At 45.8% G+C, this 20,659-nt stretch overlaps 1 protein-coding gene across 2 annotated transcripts in view; it reads right to left on the minus strand.

The window, feature by feature from the left end:
- LOC113018742 (insulin receptor substrate 1-B) overlaps positions 1-20,659 on the minus strand; it is a 57,878-nt gene that overhangs the window by 31,528 nt on the left and 5,691 nt on the right. The window contains exons 2-4 of one of the 2 annotated variants that reach the window (XM_080290767.1): positions 12,298-12,599; positions 8,815-11,983; positions 8,128-8,688 (exon numbers count right to left, since the gene is read on the minus strand). In XM_080290767.1, coding sequence (XP_080146893.1) covers positions 8,684-8,688; positions 8,815-11,983; positions 12,298-12,599 — 3,476 coding nt within the window. In that variant the 3' untranslated portion in view covers positions 8,128-8,683. Of the gene's footprint in view, positions 1-8,127; positions 8,689-8,814; positions 11,984-12,297; positions 12,600-20,659 lie in introns of those variants that run through there. The other variant, XM_026162074.2, reaches the window with a different exon arrangement.

The following is a 20,659-nucleotide window of genomic DNA, read 5'->3' on the forward strand; positions in this document are numbered from 1 at the left end:
CCTGGCGCTGGTTTGGATTACATGCACAGCGAGACGAGCCTGTCGCACTCTGGAAAACTGTGAGGAATTTACAAACGTGAGGTTTGCTATAGATCGGAGCATCATTCGGCTGCTTAAAGTGTCATGGTCCTGGGTCGTGCGACCCAGTGTTTTGTGTTTTAGCCTATTTTGATGTTTATTCTTTGTTTAGGGTCACTAAGGCAGTCCAGCCATTTGTACATATTACCCGTGTATTAAGTCTCCCTTGCCCTTCGTGTGTTTATGTCTGCGTGTCTTATATTGTCAAGTCCATGCTGTCAGTTATGTCATCTCCCCTGTACTACGTCTCCCCGGTTCATGTGTCTTGTTTAATCTCCATGTTTCCTGTTTTACTTTGAAAGTCTGTATTCACGGTCAGTGTATTCAGTTTCACTCCTTCTGTCCTGTCGTTAAGTTCAGCTGTGTTCCCATGTGTGTCTCCACTTCCCCTGATCACCTCATGTGTGTATTTAAGCCTTCTGTTTTTTGCATGTCATTGTCAGGTCGTCTGTTTGCATCCCCATAGTGTTTCGTCATAGTTTACTCAGTGTTCATAGTTTGTCATCGCATTTTCACTGAGTTTCTTAGTCCTTTAGTTTTCTGAGTGTTCACAGTTTTCTTAGTTTTCATAGCTTCATGCTTTTTCGTGTGCCAACATCCAAATAAAGGATCGTCTTCTGTTCAGCCAGCAACTCCGCCTTTCAGCATCTGCTTTTGGGTCCTGTTTCCATTCACATCGGCGCACCCCGCCGTAACAGAACGACCTGAACAGTATGGACCCAGCGGATGTCTGCGAGGATTTTTTTGAGTTCAGCACTCAGGTGACCATTCTCCGCGGACAGTGGATTTGCTACTCCGCGTGCAGACAGGAGAATGAGAAGGAGTCAACCAGAGTCCAGCTAAAACAGATTTTGTCTGCATATCCTGCTTACGCGGCGGGATTGCCGGAGGATGTGCAGGATTTTGTTCGCACGGTTTTGCCACCGCAGCAGCATCAAAACCACGAACAGGAATCACTGCTGCTGCCTTGCGAGCCTGAGACGGTTCGGGTCGGTTCGCTGAGACTCGCCGCAGCGGTACCACCTCTCAGCTCATCAGTTTCCACACCCTCGTCACAGTCTTGCCACACTCTTGCCACAGTCCAACGCGAGGAAGCGCTGGACACCATAGATTTGGACCACGACGAACATCAGACTATACTCAGCGCTCTATTGGAGGAGGAGCTCCGGTGGAAGCCATGGCTCATTCCGGAGCACGAGCACTCCTTCCGGGGAACTCGACTGGCTCTCGGGGGTCCCCGGAGCTGCCAGGGACTTCCACCCATCGCTCCGCCGTCTCCCACTGTCAAGAGAAAGCGGCGTGCGCGCCACCGACGCGCCGCACTACAAACGGAGGTGAGTGACTCTGTTTTTGCCCCTCACGTCTCCGCTAAGGAGGGTTCTGTGATTAAGACTGTGTTGCCGGTTGAGGGGCCCGGCTGTAAACTAATGAGCCATGCCAAGCCAAGCTCTGAGACTGAAATTACTTCTGCCACAGCGTTCGGGGTTCATGTGACTGCAAGTGAGGCTGCTAGCAGCAGCCCTACTAGCATGACAGCCAATGTCAACTCACAAGGGAAGACCTCCACGGACTGTGTTAATTTAACTTCTCCATGTATAGACCCTATTGAGAACTGTTGTTCCATAGAGTTTATTAATGAAACTTCACCAGTGCACAATGCAAATCACGAACCCCCTGGCGCAGTGTCCAGAGACTGTAACATTGTGACTAGCCCTTGTTTAAATTTATCTGTTAAGAATCAAAGTTATGTGAGTATTTTTCAAGAAAAGCAGCTTAACAACTCAGAGTCTGAGATTCTGTCTGAATCGTGCTGTACTGTGCAAAGCACCAGGTTGAATAGAGCTGAGAGAGAAGCCAAAGAGAACTTGGATCTTGTCCATGATGCTGTTAAATCAAAGACTGACTCTGTTTTAGCTCCTGTAACTGTGTTGCGAGAAATCAATGTTCTGGATCCCATGGTTAATAAGTGTAACCCATCTTTACAAACTGTTTTTCTGAAGACCAGTAATGATCCTGCTCGGGATTTAAGATCTGTTAGTGATCCGGTAAACTGTGAATTCATGGTCAAGTCGGTGTCTTGTGCGTCTAAATATGCTCACCTAGAGATGGTCATGAATCGCACTAAAGGAGCAACGAATAATTCGGGCTGCATTTCTGATTCTTTAAGTGTTAAGCAAACTGTGTTGGCTGACATGACTTCTCCCATGAATGAAACGCAGTCAAAGCCATGTTATGAGTCAGAGAACACTGTGTTTAGCTCCACTGAGAAGACAACCACTGATAACGGAAGCTATGGTAATAACTTAATAAAACAAAGTACTGTTTCAGGTGTTGCTTCCGTTGCTGGACCTCATGGAGCCAACGTTCCTGAGGTGGAAACTCATGTCCTATGTACTGTAGGTTCCTGTGACGTGAAGGTTAAAAATAACAGGGTGTGTGACTCAACCGTGGAGACCAATAAAGAACTGCTAAGTGATGTTTCCACAGGCGGCACCCTGAACGTCATTCAGGTGGCCAGCTTGACACCCAGTCATTCTGAGAAATCTAGCACTATGACTGCTGATTCAAGGTCTGTAGACATTAATCCCACTCAGTTCATGGACACTTGTGGTAAAGAGGTGGGCACAGAGGACTGCCTTCCCCCCGCCCTCAACGAGTGTAAAATTGTGCCTCAGACTGTTTTTGTTCAGTCGCCAGCTCGGACTGCAGTTTTCCAGTCTCCAGTTCTGATATCCTCACAGTCCCCTCCTCAGCCACCACCTTCACCTGCTGAGAGCTCGGGGGAGCCATCTCAGCCGTCCGCAGCAGCCTTATCTGAGGACTCAAACAAACTCATTTCCCCCACTATAGGCTGTGTGTTGCTGCAACTTGAAAAGCAACCTGCCTCGTCAGCTGGAGGGCCCGAGGAGCCCGTCCAGCCTCCTGCCACGTCAGCTGGAGGGCCCGAGGAGCCCGTCCAGCCACACGCCACGTCAGCTGGAGGGCCCGAGGAGCCCGTTCAGCCACACGCCACGTCAGCTGGAGGGCCCGAGGAGCCCGTTCAGCCTCCCGTCTCCGCTGGAGGGTCCGAGGGGCCCGTTCAGCCGCCTGCCGCAGCTCCATCATCATCCTCGCCTGCCGCAGCTCCATCATCATCCTCGCCTGCCGCAGCTCCATCATCATCCTCGCCTGCCGCAGCCTCTGAGTCTTCAGCCTCGCCTGCCGCAGCCTCTGAGTCTTCAGCCTCGCCTGGTCCGGCTTCCGTGTCTTCATCTTCGTCCGGTCCGGCCTCATCGGAGTCTTCAGCCTCGTCTGGTCCTGTGTCCACCGGGCCTCGGCCAGTGCGCCTGACACTGCTCCATCGCCGCTGCCTTCCGCGCGGCCGGCCCCCTGAACTGCTCCGTCGTCGCCTTCGTCGCCGCCGCTGCCTTCTGCGCGGCCGGCCTCCGGACCGGCTCTGTCGCCTGTGCCGCCCGCCTGGTGGGCCCCCCGACCATGTGACCCGTGTACTCTTGTGCCTGTGGGCTCTGGGTCGGCCCCCTGAACTTTGTTTGGATTTTGGTCTTGTGCTCCTGTGTGTTCTGTTGTTCATTTTGTTTCCTGTTCTGGTCCCTCCGTCCTGGTCCCCCGCCTCCCGCCCTGGGTGGGGTTTTTCTGTTTTTGTTTGGTTTCTCGGTTTTGGGCTGTCGGGAGCCAGCCCTTGAGGGGGGGGTATTGTCATGGTCCTGGGTCGTGCGACCCAGTGTTTTGTGTTTTAGCCTATTTTGATGTTTATTCTTTGTTTAGGGTCACTAAGGCAGTCCAGCCATTTGTACATATTACCCGTGTATTAAGTCTCCCTTGCCCTTCGTGTGTTTATGTCTGCGTGTCTTATATTGTCAAGTCCATGCTGTCAGTTATGTCATCTCCCCTGTACTACATCTCCCCGGTTCATGTGTCTTGTTTAATCTCCATGTTTCCTGTTTTACTTTGAAAGTCTGTATTCACGGTCAGTGTATTCAGTTTCACTCCTTCTGTCCTGTCGTTAAGTTCAGCTGTGTTCCCATGTGTGTCTCCACTTCCCCTGATCACCTCATGTGTGTATTTAAGCCTTCTGTTTTTTGCATGTCATTGTCAGGTCGTCTGTTTGCATCCCCATAGTGTTTCGTCATAGTTTACTCAGTGTTCATAGTTTGTCATCGCATTTTCACTGAGTTTCTTAGTCCTTTAGTTTTCTGAGTGTTCACAGTTTTCTTAGTTTTCATAGCTTCATGCTTTTTCGTGTGCCAACATCCAAATAAAGGATCGTCTTCTGTTCAGCCAGCAACTCCGCCTTTCAGCATCTGCTTTTGGGTCCTGTTTCCATTCACATCGGCGCACCCCGCCGTAACATAAAGAGCAGTGCTAAATAAACACTTGTATAATTCGATAACACCTTAGGATAATTCGTTTCCGCCATCATTCATTGGTAATAATGGCGCAATAGTCATAAATTGAATTCGCTGGGATCTACAAAAATTCAGCAACGTGGTAAAAAGTAAAACAGCAACTAGAACACAAGACAAACCACTTTTAGATATATTTTAAGATATTCAGTGCATATATTTATAATGTAATCAGCCCAATCACAAGTTGCATATTGCAACATAGCTGTTTCCAAACAAGTGCTGACATTACAAAATTATGTAGTATGTAATCACAGGTTAAAGGTGAGAAGTTCATCTCTGCGATGTCTCTAAATCAAGGAATCTCTGTATGTGTGCACGATGTGGTTTGGATGAGTAGTTCTAATATTCAAGATGCTTTCTGCTACACAAAGCCTGCTAGTGAAGCATTAAGGAAACATCTGTAAATCCTTTAGCCAAACCATCCACCACCAGAAATACATTCTCAAACCACTGGAAATACTGCAGTAAAATTAAGTTTCACCATTTGTAATAACACCACAATGTGTACTGTGCACATCATCTGTGAAAGGAGGTGCATGCTAGGGTTGGGCGATTTGCTCTGTAGTCCAGTTCCCCCATCGTCCCTCATTGTGACATTGCCAATGACCAACAGCATCGCCCCACAGAGTGCATCCAACACAAGAGAAACACACTGGTATGAAAGAGAAACACGTACACCTGTAGTTCATATATCATGAGGCTGATTAATTTGGCTGACTGTAATTAGTTAACATAAGTTTTTGGATATCAGCTGAGAACCATGAAGTCTTTGCAACTGTCAGTCACACATATTAATATATGTGAAAGTGCACCATGAATCTATAGCAGCAAACTCAGTTTATCATGAATCTAAGAAACGTCTCTGACATCATCGTCCATTAACGTATGCACACTTTCTTAAAGTTACAAAATAACACCATTAACAGTTTTTTCTTTACAAATGTTTTACTTTACCACGCACTGAGGATGGTAGTGGCAAATAAATAATGAATTAAAATAATAAGCTGCCTCTCCAAAGAGTCAAACTTCATGCCAATAACTTCATTCAGAGTTCAGGGTAAGATGAGGAGAATACCTAGTGACTAAATCAGAGCGTGGCAGGCTTTGTATACCTCAACTTACCAATCGCATCTAGGCTTAACTGAATACTACCGATATCTTTGGTTGAAAATTCCTATAAGGCATCCTTATGGAGCACATTTTGGGAAGCAATTTTAGGAGCTACAGGTTATTTTGGGACTGGAACAGAGATCCCCCTCCAGATGGTGAAGAAATAAAATAATTGGCCTCTGAGGAAAAAGATAATAAAATTAGTTCACATGGTTTTCCTGGAGAAAATGCTGCAAGCGATCACTGATTTAATTTGTCCCCAAAAGAAAAAAAACATCCTCTCCACTTCATAATCTAATGTTTCACTCAGTTCTGCTGAAGGTCACCAAACTCCTCCATCACACGGGACAAAAAATAAATAAATAAATAAATAAATCAGCATCTGTAAAACGCAGCACAGACGCTCAAACTGTCTCCATAAAATTCACCCAAATTTGTTGCAACTGATTCATTTTTTGTGTTGTTATTCTAAAAGACGAACTGGGTTTGAAGTAGCTCAGTCTGCCTTTTCCTCGTTTCCCCAACCGTGACGGGTTATTTTTAAACGCTACTTATTGCATAACTGGAGTCCAAAAGGAGTGTTTCTGGCTCTCGTCCCACTACGGATGTTCAATTTTAGCCTTTGCCCCTCAGAGCCAAAAGAACGCACCCCTGAGACATATACAGTCTCTTCCTATACAAGCTGGTGCCTGCTGGAAAAAAAGCCCTGTAATTACAGCAGACCTGAACTCCTTAAAACACACACACACACATACTGGATTGACACAGACAAGATAATTAATCCTTTCAAAACTGTATTTTTCTGTGTAGAAGCCGACAGATTGGACGTTATGTACCATCTCTCCATGTCTGCGTTTCTTTCTCGCATTGCTGCTGCAAAACAACAACATCTCAGCTAAAGATGCGTTTTCCAAACGTGCCTGCTCTTAAAGGACTGTGCTGAAACACAGTGTGAGTGGGGAGGCAGAAAGACAAAGGACGTCTTCAGCAAAAGAAAAAAAAAATTGTTGAACAATAGTGCATGTAGTGAACAGAAGGGAGGGAAGGAATTTCAAAAATCCATCAGGCAAGAAGAGGAGCGAGGACAAGCAGTAGATGTGATGAATACAAGCTGTCCAGAGGAAAGATGAATGCAGGAATAAAGAGTAAAATAAGAAAAAAAAAGTAAGTTGGAGGGCGCAAATTACAGAGTACATGAGAAAAAAAGTTTCAGGAGAGTCCAGTAGTCTTGGGGTTTTGGTCCTGCTGGGGCCTGCCAGCCCACCGCGGCAAAAACACTCGAACAAAAGGATCATTTATTGGAGCAGGAGGAAAGAGGGGGAGGGATGAAAGGAGGAGGAACACTGTACAGAGGCATTTGAGAGCTGTGTGAGTGAGGACTGGTCCCATCTCAACATTCACAGCCAATGTGTAACATTCCCCCCCCTCCCGCCCCAAACGCTGCACCGCTGATGTTCTCAGCAGCCAGAGCCCATATGGTCCTTCTGCGGTAGCATGCTAGCATCTCGATGTAAAATACACAGAAAACTCATGCATCTTCCACAGAGACGGCCTCACGTCTCCAAATAAAACTAACGCAGTGAGGTATGGACACAAGCCGGTGGTTCATTTCCATCCGTGGAATGAAACCCAACTGTTGAGCCACGCTCATTGAAGGATCCCATGATGAATTTCTGCTAATGCCTCAAATTCTTCATTGATTCCAACGTTTACCACAAAAAATAACAACAAAAAAATGAAAAAATCCCAGAGAGGATTTCGGTCCAGCACGGCCCATGGTGCAAATCACGTGGAAGCAAACAGGGCTTCATAAGCGGCGAGGATCCTTGGCAGGATGCATGCATCACAAGAGACCCACTGTGGAAGCTTAAGCAAGACTACTGAGTGTTTTACTGATGCATATAAATTCCCCCCATCTCCATTTAAATGCTGCTCTATCTGCTTAAACTGCAGGCGTCCGTTGCTTAACGGGCCAATTTAGTGCAGACAGAGGTTCAAAGGGAATGTTTTTCTATGAGGAAAATGCCTCAAAGGGAGTTAGTTAAGGCATTGTTTAGCCACGGTGGTCCCCCACAGCTAGAAAATTGCTCCACACAGGAGGAGAAAATGTAAATACAATGAAAATCCATTATCCAGCCTCGATGACCTCATTGAATGTGCAGAGAAAAAAAAATGCTGACTTTAAATGCATCAGGAACTCTACACATAAAGTGCATGTGATTACAGGAAAACACTCATCATAAAACATTTTTGTTAACTCTGCAGTGGGCTCAACTAAACATTCAAAGTTTTCAGCTTAGATTAAGTAATGTACAAATCACAGCACGCAATGCTTTCAGGGCCAAATCTACAAACCTGGAACTTCTTTCAAGTCTTTGCATACTTTCCTACATACGTTTTAGAGCTCTAGAAGTGCAAAAAAAAAGAAGAAGATGATAAAAAAAAAAGAATTATAATTCAAAATTTCTTTCTCTCACAGCAATCTCCTCAAGTGTCATAATGGAGCATTTTAATTTGACAGGTCAACAGAAAACAGGGTCAAAGTTAATCTTTATTGAACTTAAAGCAGAACGCTTCAGTGGCAATTGTGAATGGTTTCCTTTGCTAAGAGTGGGACTGCAGCGAGATGTCTCAGACAGCTCTTCTCCTCAACAAACAATGGCTCAATCAGAGCAGAATGATTCTGATGTTTGTCATAAACGTATTAAAAACGGATCCCAGTTCTGCTTTTAAACTCCCAATAGGGAAAAGCAGCACTGAGTATGCATGGACAATATTCAAGAAGCCTCAGATCAATAGCAATTTCCACAACTTCGATATTTACTGATATTTCAGGAGTCTGTCTGACCTTTAACACTTTATCTAATCATATCAGGTGAAGAGTTTCTGTACACCAAAGCTCAGAGAGGTAAATCAATTCATGATTTGTCAGAACAGCTAAGCTTTGGCTCTTACTGCAGATTATGCAGACAGTCACACAAATAAACAAGTCTCTACATTTCAATCTGGCGCCAGGTAAAGTTTGAATACAAACATCGATGGATAGGGAGGCTGTGCTCTATTGGATTATCTTGAAAGCATATTCTTTTTCATTCTGAGCCATGTGATTGCAGGAAAAGAAAGAGAGATAGAAAACCTATGAGCATAGCGGTGACATAGAGATCACAGAGTCTGTATGAAGACAAAGACATGAAGGGGGGAAAAAAATAACAATTCTTACCAGTTCCCTCCTTGCTTCCATTTTGGTGCGTCCGCAGCTCCTCTGATTTGTAGAAGTCAATGCTGGCGTACGTGTTCAGGCTGGAGCTGCCACTCCCGCTGCTGCCGACTGATGCACCTGCCGCCCCCACCCCAGAACCAGAACCCAGTCCAGAGAAGAGGCGAGATGGGGCCTGGTTGCCAGAGGGCCCATCCAGTCCCACGTGGGGGCTCTCCTTGTTGGCCAAATCCAAGTCTATGTAGTTAAGGCCTTGCTCTGCAGATGAAGTCTGAGCATTTGTGGGAAGAGATTGCTGTCCAGGAAGGGGGAACTGAGTGGGAGATTCAGTCACAACACCATTGCCCCACAGCATGCTTTCAAAGCCCAGCCGGCGGGCTACAGACTGGTGTTCAGGAAAGAGGGAAGCAGTTGAGGAAGAAGTCGAGGTAGAGGTGGAGAGGGAAGTTGAGGCAAGGAAGGTTTCTGAGCAGTGCCGTCTGCGTCCTTGGGGGTCGGCCCGGATAACTTTAGCTCCCTGGTCTGGGTTGGGTCCTGTTTTGGATAGGGGAAAGTCTAGACCCCGTGGCAGCACAGATGTATCATCCCTGGTGGGAGATGGGCCTTTTGGGGAGACGCTAGATGATGACCGGGGGACAGGGTTGTTATTCAAACTGAAGGCCATCTCTGTGTAGTCTCCACATGATGTAGGAGACTCGGATTTCGTCACTGATGGAACGCTTTCTCTGTTTTTCCTAAGTAGGGCCTCTGCCACTTCAACCTCATCTTCATGAGGTTCAGTATTATCCTCATTACAGGGTTTAGGGGCATGAGCAAGCGTTGGGGGTGTGGGAGGGGTATGGAAAGAGGGGAAAACCAGCGGGGTAAGAGAGAGGGGTGAGGGCAATGGAGAAGGGCCCAGGTCCATGTTGACGTACTCAGAGGCAGCTGGTGGAGTGATCGGGGCAGATGGGCTACGGGAAAGGGGTATAAAGTTTCCAAAGGAAGAAGATGGCTTCTGTTGAGGCTGCTGGCTGCTGGAGCCATGAGGCAGCGATAATCCATGCCTTAGACCCCTACCACGACCTAATCCTATCCCAGTCGGATTGCCCTTCTCCCCCTTGAATTCAATGCTTACATACTCCCCAGGGCTCTTAGGTTCTGGTGGCAGAGGGTTCTCACGAACTCTAGGAAGAGTGTTCGCTTTGGATACGTCAACAAACAGGCTAACAGGTCTGCTTCTAGTATAGCTACCCTGCTTGGACAACCCACCAGAGCCTCTTCTCTGCTGCTGCTTACTCCCATGCTTGGACTGAGTTCCCCCAGTTACGTTACTCAAAGCCTGGGTAGTTCGCTCGTCGCTCTCACCCAGACTTTCACTGCTGGCTGAGCTGGAGGAGTACGAGGAAGATGAGAGAGACAGGTGGCGTCCAACTACTGCATTACCAACTGCTGCTTGCTCCTGAAGCCCTCTAATAGGTTTACCGCCACCCATTCCCCTCCTAGAACTCCCACTGGGCCTTCTTCCTCGTCCAGGACCATCATCAAAGTGTCCGGTAGAGGGGCTATGTTTATAAGACCTGGGTAGGGAATAGTAAGAGTACACCATCTTGGGACCATGTTGCTGTGGACTGGTCTCCAAATGTGATGAGTGCTCAGGAGGTGGGGGACTGCCGTTTACAGAACGTGCACTAATTGGAGACATGTTCATATAGTCACTGCCTGGCCTGCTGTCTGCACTGCCACTGCCCACCCAAGCCCCACCGGAGAGACCTCCACGCTGGTCAGGGGAACAGCTGCTATTAGGGGACATTATCATATAGCCATCAGAATTTGGTGGAGGTCGAATCTGCTGTGGAGGCGACACGCTGTTGTTAGGAGTCATGGCCATGTAATCATCAGCAGGTTTGGAGTCTGAGTCGGGGACCAAAACGGCCAGTGACTGGGAAAGGGACGTCGGAGGCTGAGTAACTCCAGGTAGCATTGACATGTACCCATTGTCCACGCCTAAATCTACGCTACCACCTGCTCCTCCAGTGCCTTCAGCTTTAAACTCTCCTGCCACATCCAAGTACCCGCCTCCTCCCCCTGCCGACCCAGCACTCATGGCAGATTCCTTCTGTGTAGAAGAGCAGGTGGAAGTAAAAGACTCTCGGCTCGTGCTTCTTGACATGATAGCGTAATCGGCCGAATCGTCATCTGCTGGCTCCTCAGCTCTGCGCTGACGTGGAGCCAGCCTTTCCAGGGCCATAGGAGGTAAGGAGGCCCGCTTGCTCAGCAGCCTGCGTTCAGCTTCACATTCTCGGCTGGAGGAGCGGCGTAGAACTCTTTTAGTTTGAGAGCCAGAGGTTGGTGTTCCTGGTGTTTGCTGGGAGCCACTTCCTTGATTACTGTTGCCACCACCACTGCTACTACGTTGGCCCATTAGGATATAGTTGGCCCCATCTTCACTGAGGGACTGACTACTGACACTGCCAACAGAGCTTCCAGGGAGGCTAGGAGAAGGTAGGAGCGTGTGATCTCCAGGACTTGAACCATACTCGTCTGAGGAGCCGTAGTCACTGGGTGAGCCGGAGACAGAGGCTCGATGAGAGGGAATACGACTATAGGCTCCAGACCCCGGAGCACCAGCACAAGACGTTAAGCCTCCAAACTCTGAGCCATGACCAGAACTAGAGGACAGACTTGGAGCTGGGGAAGGAGCTGGGGTCGAGATAGAGCGCATCAACCCTAAAGGAGTTTTAGCAGTTGTGGTGGGTGCTGAACGAGCTGATTTTGATCTGAGGATTGGGGTGTTAGAGCAAGAGCCATTGGTGGAGGGGCTGGAGTTCACCCCATGGATCGGTGTGGGACCTGTTATCCCATCCTCCCCTTTCCCCCCATCACTTGCAGTGCGAGACCTCGGGAAGCTATGCCTTGGCGTGGGAGAAGCGTTGGCACAGTTGATGGGTGCTCCACTGTTAGTTCCTCCAGGGGGCTCGGTTCGGGGCCGGCGGGTGAAGCCAACCTGGCTAGGAGGAGGGTTTGGGTGGTGGCGGCGTGAGGGAACACTGATGGGGTTAGAAGCAGTAGCACCTCCTCCAGGGCCAGAGTTGGACTGAGACTTGCTGCGCTGGCGGAACTCCTCACTCAACGCCTTCATGGCCTCTAGCAAGGTTTCATGCATGTTTTGGGCGACTACTGAATCATCCACCTAGGACAAGAGGCAAAAAGCATCTGATAAAGGGAATGAAATCACAATATGATTGATTTTATATTCACATAATGTATTCAAAGTTAAAAACTACTGCACATTAAACCACTAACATCTTAAAGACAAAGTGCCCTGTATTTAAATCTTAGATTGTCATGGAAACTCTGTTTAATCTCCTTTTTCAAACCCATGAAGCCTCTGACAAAACTTTGACATTTCTTTCACTCTGCTGATTGCGGGCTTTTAAGATATGAGTAGGATTGGAGAATGAAAATAACCATCAACATGAACAGAACTGTAGATTACAGGCTCACCTGCATCCAGAACTCGCCTGGGCCTGTCACTGCAGAGCGTCCCACCTCAACGAAGAAGAAGTTTTCTGAATGGCCGCAGCGTCTCACGTTCATCAGCTGCAGCACCACGGCGGCAGCATCAGAGTTGAGCTTCACAAAGTTCACCGTCTTGTCGGTCAGGCAAAGGCGGTAGATGCCAACCAGGTTCTTGGCCTGACCCAGGCCTTTGGGCCATACCTTTACCTGCCATACCTCTTTGAATGCTGGCCCAGGATTAGGCACTCCATAGTCTCCTGCACCGCTGCCGTCATTAGGATTCTTACCTAGAGGGACAGAACGGGGACAGAGTGAGATTAAAAGGTTACTGGGATGAAAACAAAGAGAAAAATAAGAGATTAAACTATTAAAGTGAGGATTTATGAAGAGCACTGGGAAGTACAGCTGTTGCAACAAAGGACTGACATGACTTTGATGCACCTGCAAATAAAAGAAACAACTGATAAAATCTCTATTATATGCCTGTTAGTTGAGGGCAAGCTGTCTTTATTATGTAAGCTGTGCTGTGGCCGAGCTTTCCATATATTTCTAAAACAGATCCAAGTATAAACTGGGCACGCACTGGCTTGTGAGACCGGATCATTGTACCTGCAGGCTCCATGCCTGTGGTCTCATTTATCAGTTACACAGGCATCCTGACACACACACAGAGGCACACATACTACCAGTGTGGGAAAATTTAACTCTTGACAACTGAAGCTGAACATAAGAATGATGAATATGGAAAGGGAAAAATAACAGCTCTGTGGAAAACCTTAAGAGAAGCGACTTGGAAAATGCTTAATAAGAAATGCTTCTCCAAAACAAACAATGCAAATCACTGGCAGGAATCCTAACGGCACGCCCTTAACAGCTATTTTCTCAAGCGGAACTGACAATAAAAACTGGCTTTGTAAACTAATAAATTGAAGTTTCTTTAAGCAGCAGCACAGGCAGCACATTCACCCTTTGTGTTAAGTGTGCTGTAGTCAGATACCAGAGGCCTACTGAAGCCAAAACACAAGAGAAAACGGCCCAAAGTGATATCTGATCCTAAGTTAGTAGGGGCCAAACAAAGGCATGGGACTTATCTAACCACCTAATATTTGTCTGACTATTATCCCAGGAAAGTACCTTAATACTACGTTGTACTGCAAATCATTGTTAGCGGCTAGTGACACTACCTTTGAATATATGACAGATTTACATCTAAGCTCATTTATATCCACACACAAAAGACATCACATCTGTTGACTAGCACGGATTATAGGAACAACATTATGTGAGTCATGTTTAGGGTGGATTTCGTATTCTTCTCCAGGGAACCACCCTAAAAAGTTCCTGAAACTTATTTTCACATGTCCCACATTTCTGAGATACCTCTGTTATGTTGCCAGTTTGGATATGTCTGAGCATGATAACCATCTATGACACAGACTCAATCAAACTAATGACAAGGCTAAAGAAACAGACCTCAACATCAGAACCTGTTCCCTTGAATGGAACAGGATGGTCTTTGTGCATTTATAGTGAGCTTAAGCACCTGCCTTATTAGCCTACCACATCTGGCATACTGAAGGAGACGACGTATTGAAATAAGGAAAGTTCTATTTTTAAAAGGGTTATCTCATTGAAACCACTGGTTTGCTATATATTATATACATATATCTGCTGATGTTCCAACAAAGCCAATGTTCAAATTTGTTCAGTAGAATCATTTTATCGTCTGATTTACTTTTAGTTCACTATCAGTTAGTCGTATTTACACAGTTCTTCTAATTTATCAATTTTAGCTAGCTAGAATTTTTAGCCATTTACCCACGATGTTTAGCTAACAATTTGTTTAGCCAAATGTATTTTTAGCTGTTAGCTTCATCTTAAGTTAATCATTTTGGACTTTTTAAGTCAGAATTTTAGATAAAATATATAACATATATATTAAACGTTAATGGTCAAAGAGGCACCATATTGATATAATACTGCAAACTGCAAGATTTTACGCAGACAAAGCAAAATATTTTTGATTTCAATAAGCACAAGCAAGAATTAATTAAGGAGTCCTGACCGATCTTCTCTCCAAGTTAGGCATTTTGATAATTACGATCAGTTCACCAAGTCGCAGCTGTTGAGCCACACGATTTAATTAATGCACATAACTCTCTTCCTGTGGAGATGCACCTGTGGATCCTGAGAAGCTTCAAACTGAAGCAGCTGGAAGGAACAAACACAACTTCAGCTTCAGTAAAAGCTGCATTTAGTGGTGAGTCTCTGTTTAACAACCTGTTATACACAAATTTCTGTTTAATGGCCAGTGCTGGTGCTAAAATATAGAAGAAGCCTCATGACTGAAAAAAAAAAAAAAAAAAAAAAGCTCTTTAACCCAACTATTTTTCTGCACAAAGGATTAGTGTTGATTTGTGCACTTATTTTACTGTCAATTCCAACTGATTATCCATTAGCTTTTGATTTTGATTCATGTACCTCTAGCAACTGTATAAGAGCCCACAGAGTGCTTATTGGTGGTAATCACTGCCTTAAGCTATAGTTTTGATCCAACAACGCAATATTATCACAATACTTTACCCACAATATGATATTACAAGTATTGCAATAATATACATTGTAATTTATCACTTTTTTAATAGTGTGTAACAGCCACTATGGTGTGGTGTCCCTTTAAGACACCCAAGTCGAGGGTTGATGGTGTCATCAGTGTGTGCCACTGGTCTCTCTGCTCTCTCTCTCTGTGATGGTGTGAACATGTGCTTACACGCTAGTGCATGAGGAGGGACGTATTTTATGTTTTACCTCTCCAGACACCTTTGTTTGCAACGTTATGGGTTGTACGAACACTGTGCGCTATGTTTGTTAAGCTGCAGCCATTCAACCGGGCTTATATGGTTGATGAAGAGAAGGTATATTAAAGAACACACTGTGGAATTCCCAACGCCAGCGTGAGTGTGTATTCTTTTGGCTACCCTGCTAAGTGTTTTGCCGCCTCCTCTCAACCACTAAACGCAACCCAACGTTACAAGTGCAAATCACATCTTCAAAGTTAAACATTATCTTGTTTTATTTAAAGACATAAAATTATCTCACTCCAGTTATTTTTTGTTGCAAAAAGGTCATACTGGCAATTCAATGCAGCCCGTTTCTGATAATGCAACAATTAACTTTGAGAAATCGATGTTCACATGTCGGCTTCTGTCTACATATACAGAAATTCACTTTTAACTTACAGGAACATAACCTGAATACATTCAGCTCACAGCAAGTTGAGTCAACTCTTCTCGAGTTGTGCTCATTGACAGGGACTCATTCAGGCTGATATGTCTGCATTTATAAATTAGACAGAAATTATCTGCAAACCTTCAACAGTCAAAGGAGCTTTCAAAGAAAAGCGTCTGGAGTTCTTTAAGTTGCTTGAAGACGTTTCACCTCTCATCCGAGAAGCTTCTTCAGTTCTATAAGGTCAAATGGTGTCTGGGACTCCCCACCATTCTTCAAGCAACTTAAAGAAGTCCAGACGCTTTTCTTTGCAAGCTCCTTTGACTACGATGACCTGGATGACTGAGAACCTTCACAGACAAACCTTTAACAATCTCTCTGAGAGATATTGCAGTCAGTCCAAGTAAGATGGCAACTGTCTGCATAAAGGTTGCCTCCATGGTTGTGAGTGTGAAACACCCGCAAGTCTGGGCAAGCATTTAGTCAAAAGTTGCAATCGGTTATAGAATGTGAAAAAATTCATTACAATCACTTTTTAATTTTTATTTTTTGGCGATGAAGGAGGTTGTTATCCTTTTTTTACTGATGCGACTGAGCTATTAGCTTGCTCGGAATAAGGAAGCACCTTTGTCAAGCTGTGTTTGTCCACTGTTGGACAGTTTTTCAGTTTAGCCAATTTAATGTAAGCTTGCTTTGCTAACATTATATCAGAAGGATGGTACAGACAATGAACCCCCAGAGCGTTTATATGCACCTAATTAAAAAAAATCTGCATTTGATGTCCCCGGATCAATATATCACCATGCAAAACAAAGTGATTCTATGCTGTGTTGATTTTATTTATTTTTTTTTATCCCCAGATTACAAGTTTTACAGTTTCACTAATGTTTACGTACACAATCTCGGGGCTGATGACTTCTCCGACTTTCTGAGGTAAAAATCTGTCTGTTCCACCTTCGAAGTTCAAATTTCCAACAGAAGAATGACCATGTTTTACACAGATTCCCTAGTTCAATTCCAAGAGGAGACACAAACCCCTTTGGGGTTTTGTCACATTGCACATCTGGTGTAAAGAAAGGGGAAAAAAACCTGACAAATCAAACATGTGGAGCAGCCCGCTGTGGCGACCTCATTTGAATGAGGAACAGCCCAAAGTAGGTTTTCTATGGACGCTTCATTCTGTTTCCCCAAGCATCTGCTGGTTGAAAAGAAAAACCAACAACAAAAAAAACAATCCTAAAATGACAACCACATGTAGACCGGGACCCTCAGCATGCACAGCGAACATCACGTAACTGAGCTTCTGTTATGCAAACTGTTTTTCCAGATCCCAATCCCAAAACAGCTTTACATGCGATTGCACAAGAGGGAGAGGTCTGACGTGTCTCGCCGCGTCTCCGTCCACTCTTCTTACCCAAAATTGGAGGATCGCTCACGACTTGAAAGAGACCTAGAATAGATGTTTTGTTGAAAGCCAGTGAAGCTGCGGCTTCGCGGCTGTGTGTGTGTGTGTGTGTGTGTGTGTGCGTGCGTGCGTGCGTGCGTGCGTGCGTGCGTGCGTGCGTGCGAGTTTGTGGCACTCCCCCTATATTAGATGACTCACTCAAGGCCATGCACGGCTGTTTTCATGTGCTGCTTTTCTCTCCATGTGTGTGAATGAGCGCGAGGACCTCTGTGCAAGAAGTCCTTTTTGCTTCCTCGATTTAGATTTACAACAGGAAGAGACGGTTTTGGGACTTTTCAGCGGGGACCTATGGAATGAGGGACTACAGGAGATTGCAAGGAGATATAAGAGTGTCATTAAGAAAGGGGGTTTAAAAAAAGGAGCGTTATTCAAAGTTTATTTCGGGATTGCTTTGCCTAAAAGAATCTAATTACAGGCTTATTTCAAAATTCTTTTTTTCCCCCTGCTCTCTGAGAGTGACTCAGATTGCAGTGCAGCACGATCCTTAAAGAGTATCTTTTTCTTTTCAAGAACCCATTTAAAATGTCTCGAGGAGAGTGTGAGCGTGTTGTTTGTTTTGAATAAAGCAAAGCCTTAAACCTCAGCTGTGCCCTCAACAGCACTTACACAAACACCTTTTATCTCAAGGCCGCTCTGGCTGTGTACTCTAATCGACAACCCTCAAAAAAATAAAAACCCTTAAAGTATTTTCAAAGTTTTTTTTCCTAGATTTCTACAGATTTGCAGGTGGATTCACACCTATGAAGCATTACAGAGCTCAGGGCCTGATCTTACACAGTGCTGTATAAAGTATGAATCGCCCCCCTCGGCTTTCCTCTCGAGTATCTTTATGGCTGTTTGGTGTTTGTCGGAAAGAAAGCGGGGCATGGAGAGTTTATCAGTCAGTCAGCTTCCGTGCAGCACAACGCCCCTATACTACATAATGAACCCTCAGAAAAACACGCACACAGAGTTGGAGATAATCTAAGGACCTAAGCCGGATGCACATGAAAGCACCTGGAGGTAATGAACCATCCGCGTGAAATCTGCTGGTTGAATATGGGCAACACACACACACACACACACACACACACACTCTGACAACCTTGTCCCAACTTTCACAGATCATGCATCGGGTCTGGGAGTCCGTGCATATTTATTCGCAGTTTGAGGTGAAGATAACATACACTGCCTTATTCACTTGTTTAGTCCACGTCCGCGGTGAGCACACACTGGAAGCCTGAAGTCTGGAGAGCGGGAGCCTGCGCGGGCAACACTGGCGCCTATTCACGCCGATTTATTTGCTACGCTTGAGCTGGCTCCCTCGAGATCACAGGTTGACCATAAAGAGGCCGTAATCCAAGCTAATTTACTCAACTGCAATTTCAATTACGAGTTGTTGGCACTGAGGGGAAGCTTGCTTTCCTATAGCCTTTTGTGCTACGGGGGTTGTGAAGGGGTGAAGGAGGTGCCATATTTAGCCTCAAAGGCCGCTAGATCCCTTGACAGCACCTCACTGAGTGGCGGGCTCATCACTGTCGTGGTTACCCCCCAAAATCCTGGGGACTTGGCTGCAGAAATGCAGAAGTCCAGATACAATCAAGCAGTGACCATCTACAAAAAAATGCTTGAATTTGCAGCTAAAACTTCTTAGTTAGCTAATGCCGCCTGTAAATCAGGGGAAATTAGCTGGCTGGCTCTCATTGGGTCCTATTTCAAATTTCTGACCTCACTGCCCTAGCACGCTGTGCTGTAGGGCCACAAAAGACTGCACAGAGACTGGTGAGGGTAAAACCCCCACCATCTCAGCTACCGTGCCGCCCAGATCCACCCACGCTCACTTACCAGTGTACCAGCTCAGATAGATGGGAGACAGCTGTGTACATTTTATCCCCGCACGTATTTGTGAGAGACGAGAGCCACCCGGCAGTGAAAACAGTTGGTCTAATCTCTGGCTGCCATGTGTACCCGTTTTCCTCTTTTCTAACCTCTCCACTTCCTCGATCTTCATCCATTTCAAGCATCTGCAATCCCCCTCCTGCCCAACCCTCCTCACCCCACCCATCTCTCTAGGCCCACACTTGGGGGGCAACACCAGCATCCGCCCGGAGCTAGTTTCACATGTGGTCTCGGTTAGACGGGAGTGCGCACAGACGTACATGCATGGCTGCCTGAAATTATCGGTGACGCATTTAAGGTTCGCCGTTCCGGGACACGCAAGAAAGCTGCAAGAAACCCACCAAGCTGGCATCCGCCTCGGACTTTATTGGTCAGCGAGGCTCTGGGTTACTAAACTTTGTGTCGCACAGACTGAGACTGTGCGGAAGGAATTTTTAACAATACACAATGGGTTTGGGGTTTTATTTTTGTTTGTTTGCTTTGTTTTGTTGTTGGGTTTTTTGTCTTTTTTTAACATTTCCAAAGTGGATAACTTGTATTTTAGAAATAAATCACTACAAAGCGCAGACCAATGCTCTGAAAACATCAGGAGGAGGAATATGGTAACAGCAGCTCGTCAAAAAACACTGACTAAAAGCTTCTGCAACCTGCATTTGTAATCGTAGACTTATCAGTGCTGCTCGTGTTGCTTATGCTGATTAGCTACAGGAAGGTGTGGTGGTAACCGCCTGGTTAAAGCATTCTAATCTATAAAAAGCTTTTACCATCTTCTTTCCGCTGCTAGTTTTAGGCGTCGCCACAGTGGCTCATCTCCATCCATCTCCCTCTATCCCTACCATCCTCTGTCACACCAACCCTCTGCATGTCCTCCTTCACTACATCCATGAACCTCCTCCTTGTCTCCCTCTTTTCCTCCAGCTTCAGCGTCCTTCCCATCCCTCCTGCGCTTCTCTAGCTTTATCTCGAACCCGCTCGATCTGAGCGCGCCCTCAAAGCTGTAACAAGACCAAAAAAGAATCGGGATAACAGAGTTTACTCACGATTCACGATCCAAGTGTTGATGCCTGTGGTCAAAGTTATACCTCATACACAGATAAGGTATAATGAAAGGAAAGGCTTGTCATATGACTCACACCCAAATGCTGCTTTAGTTTTTGTATGTTTTTTTGTACATTTTTCTTATAACAAGCACTGGCACAGGGCGGGTTCACTGTGATCCATTCACTGCTGCTGCATGTATACGTTACTACAGGAACAGCATGGCACTAATTAAGGTTTTTGTTTACTACCTCTGTTTCTAAAGCATCCCCCATGTGCATGATGAATATCAACCCATGAACTTCCTGACCCCCAATATAACAATGTTAATGGGATACTATCGAGCAACATTAATCAGTGAGGCCTGCTATAAAAGGTTCCTATGCATTTAAAGCCACACACGCTCCACACATCGGCACTTATTGATTAAACGGGTGCTGCTGCTGCTGGCCTCGCTTTACTGTCAGTCAAAGAGAGCTCAGCTCCAAGTTGGCCAGCGGACACAAAGCAGATTGCTCAAGGCCGACTCTGACTCACATCCATGACGTTTTACAAGCTGCAGAATCGCTACAAACCAGATCCGGTCAGGTTGCAGCTCACCGAGTTAAAGAAGTTACAAAGGGTTACTGTGCATCTAGTCGTTACGCAGGAGAAATACTCTGTGGCAGCTCAGCACGCTCCAACCGGGGCTGAGGTTCTAACAGAGAGCTGTAGTTAAGCTTCACTTCTGCAGGAAAA

Source organism: Astatotilapia calliptera, chromosome 3 (assembly GCF_964374335.1).
Source record: "Astatotilapia calliptera chromosome 3, fAstCal68.1, whole genome shotgun sequence".
Classification (NCBI taxonomy): Eukaryota; Metazoa; Chordata; class Actinopteri; order Cichliformes; family Cichlidae; genus Astatotilapia; species Astatotilapia calliptera.